Consider the following 7,044-nt stretch of genomic DNA (forward strand, 5'->3'; position numbering starts at 1 on the left):
TTTCTGTTCAGACTCAGTGCATCCTGTGGATTATAATTGTAAAAGTAGAGCAGATGTGTGGACCTTCTGCTGGAAATATTGAAATGTTGATTTCAGATCAGAATCAGTGCATGTTATCAGTCAAACATCAATGACATTTTGGAAACATCTCATGGACCCTGACTTTCCCCACAGTGGCAAAGACCTTTTTTTTTTTTGTTGTTTGTTCTCACAGCAGCATTTGACTCCGTCAATAATTCACCCTGGTCTGAGAGCCCTATTTTGTAATCATCTGGGCTATATAAGATCCTCCAGTCTGAAGCCTCAGTAGCCTACTAGTTACCTTGCATTTCAGAGTGGAAGCACAGACTAACTGCTGTCAATATGACAAGTCTGCTCGCCGTGCTGACCCTGCTGGCTGTGTTGTCTGGTGGTTTTTGTCAGAACAGACTGTACAGGTCCGTCCTTTCTGTGACCAATGGAGGGCAATGGGGAGACTGGTACAATGTTGAGATGTGTCCGGAGAACTACTATGCTATCGGCTTCAGTCTGAGGGTAAATAAACAAGGCTTTTACACCAAACTTTGCAGCTGCTTCATTAAAATAAGACAACAATAAGAAAACAAACTCATCAACAAGATAAGAAGCCTGTTAATCAGACCTGTTTGTGTCCTCAGGTGGAGGGCGGCCAGGGAGATGGTGATGACACCGCCCTGAACGGGATCCGTCTCTACTGTGCTGCAGAAAACCGCCATGGATTTGTCCACACTGTTGAGTCTAACAGTGGCTTGTAAGTTGTCAAAAATTATATCATTCAGCTTATTGTCATAAATATATACATTGTCATTAACGATGAGTTAACTGTTCTGCTGCTGACTTATTTAAAAATCGTATATATACTAATACTCGATCGATTCTTTTGTCGATTAATCGAGTAATCTAATAAGAAATATTAATTTTTTAATAAATCAGTCATTTTTGCTCATTTAAGAGCAATAGTACTAGACAAATGAAAAAAAGTAGATGGATCCCCAAAATGAACTACAGTTATTAAAGTTAAAAGGAAAGGAAGGCTATTTTTTTTTTTTTTAAATATACTTACGTGATAGTTGGGGCTCCCTAAATTGTGGGTGCTAACACTTTATTTCACTTTACCACTAAGTTACCCCAATCAGAGGGGCACCAAATCATATAACATCCTCTTCTTAATGCATGAGTGTAATATTCCACATTCTAGCAGGAAAGAGAGCTCCATGATTCACACAATGGTCTGATGATGCCTGAAAGCTGTACTTTTGTGGCAGTAACATGTTTCTATTTGACTGCTATCCATTAATTATCAATATGTATTAATGCTTCTGTTTGTCAAAGGCTTTATAAAAATGGACTGTAACCAATATGTGGTGCTGCTGAGTTATGAATAAATCATAATTAAATTTATGACAAGCGCATGAAGAAGTGAGAAAGAGAGGACACCAAAACAGCTCTTAAATCATGAAGCTTGTCGGTGCTCTGTATAACTGCTGGGTCAATCAGTGAAGGTTTTGAATTCTCCTGAAGTCTGCAGAGACAAACTGACCGCTGTCTCATATGAGGAAGTCTTGCAGGTTGTGCTTAAACTCTGAGAGCTGCATAATTTCACCCATGGAAACTTTGTTTTTCATGATTTAAACCTTTCATTATGACACTGCACCGCTACAACATTGGCTTAGTGCTGTATTTGCCATAATGTCAGGGCCTAACCTTGCAAAGCAGACGAGTACGCCCATTTCCATGTTTCTCACTGGCGAATTCATCTTACAAAGCTCCCGTCTGAACCGTTTGGGCCCAGTTAGAAAGTGACAGGACCAATCAGTGATGAGGGGCAGTACTTTCAGGTGTGGCAGAGTCATGACGTAAGCAAGCAGCAACAAGAGGTTGGTGCAATTATGGCAGAAGACATTAGCATGGATGCTGCTAAAGCGCCAGTTTTATAAGAAATTGACGACATTTCTTCGTTTTAAAAGGACAAAGAACAGCAGTAAATTGTTTCCTTTTTGAAAACAACTAAAGTTGTGTACTGACATGTCTACAGTTGCCGTGGTTCGTGATATGCAGTTCTCTATGGAGTTTGCACCTTCGGTAGGGGCGCAGCTTGACAGTGGCTATGTCACGTGTTTTGTTGCTCTTATTGGCCCTTAAAGATGTGACAGACAGAACGTTCATCCAATCACCCTTAGAGTTTTTTTCAAAGGATCTGCCATTTCCCAAATGCTGTCTGAGTGGTTTTCCAGATGGATGTGTGAAACATCTGGCGTGTCAGATTAGTCAGGGCCAGTGGATAAGTAAAAGACGAAGGACCTTCAACATCACTGCATCAACTTCTCTTCCCTCATGGCTTTCATGCCTTGCATCGTGCATGTTACGTTATAATAACCAAGCGTCATGTCTGGAGGAGTCCAGGCACCACTCATCACCTGGCCAATACCATCCCTACATTGAAGCATGGTGGTAGCAGCATCATGCTGTGGGGATGTTTTTGGCAGCAGGAACTGGGAGACTGGTCAGGGTCGAGGTAAAGATGAATTCAGCAATGTACAGAGACATCCTTGGTGGTAACCTGCTCCAGAGCGCTCTGGACCTCGGACTGAGGCAAAGGTTAATCTTTAATGTGTTAACTTGAATTCATTTGCACTGCACTATTTTTTGGTTGCACACGCCCTTGATCCATCCTGTAGTTTGCGAGATCAGGAAGCAGTGCCATTGTGATGTTTGTAGCAAGCGAGCAGAAATGTATGAAGACTTAATGGATGAGACTTAAGTTGTTTGCACTGACTGTCGACATAAACTGAAGCTTAAACATGTTCATACATTAGCCTTCAGTTCTGAGGGTAAAATAATACATCACCTGACCTGTCAAGATTGAAAGTGTGGGTTAAAGATGTTAAATGTCCTTCTGTTTCTCAGGAGTTTCTCCTCACATTTTGGGTTTTATCCTAATTTTTCCTCGGTACTTCTATGTATTTCCCTCTCTTCTCTCTAGCTGGGGTGGTTGGACCAGTGCTCAGTACTGCGACGGTGGCGTGCTCACTGCCTTCCAGCTCCGAGTTGAGGCTCCTGTTGGAGGCGGTGATGACACTGCTGCCAACAACATTAGGTTCCGTTGCAGCAGCAACCCCACACTGGAGGGGCAAGGCATGGGCTGGGGAGATTATGGTGGATGGAGTGAGACGTGTACCAATGGAGGAATCTGCGGCATCAAGACCAAGGTGGAGGGACGGCAGGGTGGGGGGGATGACACTGCCCTCAATGATGTGCGCTTCTACTGCTGTGACAGAAAAAGTAAGACATAGTAAAAAGGAGTTTTGAAGAGTTTCAAGAGTTGTATACACATTGGATCTTTGTCATAGTGCCTGCCCTCATGTGGACATCCACCTCCTGGGTCTGGATTCATTAAGATCTGAAGCTGACTGAAAAAAAAAACCCAAAAAATAAAAAAAAAAAAAAAAAAACATTGCAGGTCTTAACACCGTTATACACCAACATTACTGTCTTTGTCCAATGGGCCCACCCACCATGTTCATATTACAAAGATAAAAGCTCACACCATTATGAGGAGAGGTGGTTTACATTTTGAAACAAGCAGAAATAAAACATTTTTTGTGTTTTAGTTAGTCATAATGGGTATATATAGGTTTAAACCAAAAGCATAAATCTAGGATGAACCATATCTTGGTTAAACTCTTCATGACTCTGGGCCCAATAAAGCTTTAACCTTTTCCAACCCTTGCAGGCAGCCTTGCTATTGCCACTGTTACTACATCTGAAGATGACATATAGGGGATCACATTGTCCCCACATCTGCAACATTAATAGTGAAGGTGAAAAGTCAAGAGGGAGCTAATGCCACAACTGTGAATGCCACTGTGAATGTAGCTGGTGGAAATCTAACATCCTTATCCTGTTAGGATATAAAGAAGTCATTTTATTAACAAAAACATCCAAAATGTACTTAACTCAGGCAAACCAAATAAATATATCACTGCTTTTGTAATTTGAAGTATTTGTTTTTCCTTCTTTTTCTTCACAGTGAACAACAAGTGAGCCTGAGCTGACCTGACCAGTTTGATGGAGTGACTCTGCATCACCTTGAAAATAAAGATGACTGACAATAGTTAGACTATTGGTGCTGTGTCTTTCATAAGTTTTAACAACATAAATTTCTTCAAATGTTTGGTGTCAGTTTTTTTCTTTCTGGACAAAAAAAATCATCTTAGCTAAGTTATTTGGGAAATCAATCTCTTTGAATGAGGTGTTGTCACCTTTAGCTGGAGAAAGATCAAGCAGTGTCTCTTCATATCAACAGCCACTTTAAGCTTCAGGTCATCCCATCATCACCTCTTATTAACATGAGCACAGTATGTTTTCATACTCAGCCTAATGAACCAATGAGCTTCCAGCAAAGTCATTTTAAGTGTAAGCTTTAAAGTTATTCCAGTCCATACTAATTTAAGAGACACAACCTCCAAATGAATAGTGAAATAAAGTTTAATGCTAAAACATCCAGGCATCCATTCCATATACTGCTTGTCCTATCCTGTATTGAGGGGGGCTAGAGCCAATCCCTGCTGTGACTAGACAAGTGTTCATGTGCACCCTGGACTTGTCGCCAGTCAATCCAAGGGCTGACAAACAACACACAATTCAGAGTCACAGATTAACAAGAGGGAACTCACACAGGCACAGTGGTAACATAACTCTCCACACAGAAAGGTCCTGAACCTTTGTCTTGTCAGTCCACATAATATTTTTACAGAAGTCTCATCAAGATGTTTTTTGTCAAATGTGAGATGAGCCTTGGTCTTGGAGCTCTCCCATGGGTGCCATTTTTGCCCAGTCTCTTTCTTATTGTTGAATCATGAACTCTGACCTTAACTGAGCCAAGTGAAGCCTGCAGTTATTTAGATGTTGTTCTGGGTTCTTTAGTTACCTCCTGGGTGAGTCATCGATGCTCTCTTGGAGTCATTTTGGTAAGCTTGCCACTCCTGGGAAGGTTCACCACTGTTCCAAGCTTTCTCCATTTGTGGATAATGGCTCTCACCATCATTCATCCCAAAGCCTTAGAACTAGCTTTGTAACCCTCTCCAGACTGACAGTTATAAATGACTTCACTTCTCATCTGTTCCTGAATTTGTTTTAATGGCACCATAATGTGTTGTGTTTTGAGATCTTCAAGCCTACTTCACTTTGTCAGACAGGTTCTATTTGAGGGATTTCTTAATCAACAGGTCTGGCAGTAATCAGGCCTGGGTGTGGCTGGTGAAACTGAGCTCAGCTGTCCACAAAATGTGGTTAATCAGATAAATTATGATTTAACAAGGGGCACACAGGGACAAGGTAGATTTTTTTATCCCTTAATGAATGAAATCATCATTGAAACCTGCATTCTGCATTTCCCTGAGATAGCTGTGAATTTGTTTTATGCACAGAACACTGAGGCATGTTTAGGGCCTTGCTCTGTTTCAGGCGAAAACATTCAATCAAATGAATGACAGTTATTGGGAAAAACGGGGTCCTTTGTGCTTTTAAAGCTTAAATAACAAATACCAAAGTGTTTATGGTTATATTGAGGCAAGTAAGTTAAATATAAAGATTGTGAAAATTTAATCTCAAAACTCTGAATATGCGCACATCAAGTATAACATTTTTTTTTTTTTTTGTATGTGGAGTGAAATTATAGAACAGTTTGAATGCGGGGCTAAAGGAATATCCAAACAAACTGTTCAAAAAGCAGTATAAAGATTAAAACATTCTCGAGGCACATGAATGAAGAGTATGTTTGACTATCCCCAGGTGTTTAGTTTGTAATTAACTAATTAGTTTGTGTATTTTCTTTTTAATTTTCTTTTGTATTTATTTCCCTTTTTTATTACCTACATTTTTTTTCTCTCTTTAAAAGCATGTCAAATTCCGATGGGCAAAAGAAGGCTTTAAATATTTTGGCATCACAATAACACAAAGCTCCTCTCAAGTGTACAAGGCTTATTAGAAGAAACTTATTTCTCAAAAATAATTTAGAAAGGTGGCAGCTGCTTCCTCTAGCTTTAATAGGCAGGATAGAGACAAGGGCCTCGTTTATGCATACACCAGAAATTTGGGTGTGTGCTTGTTTCCATGCACAGATTGGCTTTTTCAGTCTGAGCATTGGTGCACAACGCACTCAAATCCCACGCCAGGTCTGAGCTTGTGCTTGTAAGCAAGTTTCAAGGAAGCGGCAACCTCCAGTCCTGAAAAATGAAGCTAATACAGAAGTGCAAAACATCGCAATTATGGCAAGTGTCCACGTACACACCACAGGTTAAAAAGCTGTTTTTTACACATGAAATAAATTGGTTTACAGACTGGTTCAAAAAACAAAATGTGTCTGATTAGCTAATGTCTTCATGAGCACACACTGTGTGTGTGTGTGTGTGGGTATATTTTTTTGTGCCAAAATAGTTTCAATACATTTAGGAAAAACCTCCCTTTGCACTGATTGGCGCATCTCATTTGATTGACAGATAGTTGGACAGGCAGACACTACCTATCTGTCTACCAGAATGGTAGCTAGTTTAGCTGACAGGAAATCAAGGTTAGTGGGCAGGCTCTTGTCTGCCATCAGGTTGATCCAAAGTTTGGTTGAGAAAGTGATGTCAGTATGGAAGCTGCCATGGATTGGCTTCAAAAGTTGTTTGGGTCTGTTTGTAATCAAACGGCTGAGGTCACACACACTAGCGGAACAAATCAATGCCGGGCCGGGGTCTGAGCACATGACCAGGTCCTTTAAGCCCAATAAAGGTCACGGTAACATCGCTTTACAACACACACATGCCTGCAACAGCGGGGCTTACAAGCATTGCTACATTTTTTACACACAGTACACATTAGGCTACTTGGTCCATAATAAAACTACACAAATTCAAAGAAGTTCAGCACCACGGATAGCGACCATATCATTCTGACATCCACTTTAACTATTTCAACTAATGTGAGAACAGTAGGCTACTTTGTCAGTAGCTGTAAAGTTTAGTAAAATTGACACAGCGG

At 40.6% G+C, this 7,044-nt stretch overlaps 1 protein-coding gene across 1 annotated transcript; it reads left to right on the forward strand.

Moving 5' to 3' along the window:
• The first annotated feature begins 301 nt into the window (after positions 1-301).
• On the forward strand, positions 302-4,192 carry LOC121514065 (vitelline membrane outer layer protein 1 homolog). The gene is made up of 4 exons (XM_041794135.1): positions 302-534; positions 657-769; positions 3,002-3,300; positions 4,049-4,192. The coding sequence occupies exons 1-4, from the start codon at positions 364-366 to the stop codon at positions 4,060-4,062; spliced, it is 597 nt and encodes a 198-aa protein (XP_041650069.1). The 5' UTR covers positions 302-363; the 3' UTR covers positions 4,063-4,192.
• The last annotated feature ends 2,852 nt before the right edge of the window (positions 4,193-7,044 follow it).

Source organism: Cheilinus undulatus, linkage group 8, assembly GCF_018320785.1.
Source record: "Cheilinus undulatus linkage group 8, ASM1832078v1, whole genome shotgun sequence".
Classification (NCBI taxonomy): Eukaryota; Metazoa; Chordata; class Actinopteri; order Labriformes; family Labridae; genus Cheilinus; species Cheilinus undulatus.

Bases quoted from the DNA above. Each gene is read 5' to 3' on its own strand.
- LOC121514065 (XM_041794135.1), top strand. From the start codon at position 364: ATGACAAGTCTGCTCGCCGTGCTGACCCTGCTGGCTGTGTTGTCTGGT. The intron at 535-656 runs GTAAATAAACAA...TTGTGTCCTCAG, and splicing joins CTATCGGCTTCAGTCTGAGG to GTGGAGGGCGGCCAGGGAGA. The intron at 770-3,001 runs GTAAGTTGTCAA...TCTTCTCTCTAG, and splicing joins GTTGAGTCTAACAGTGGCTT to CTGGGGTGGTTGGACCAGTG.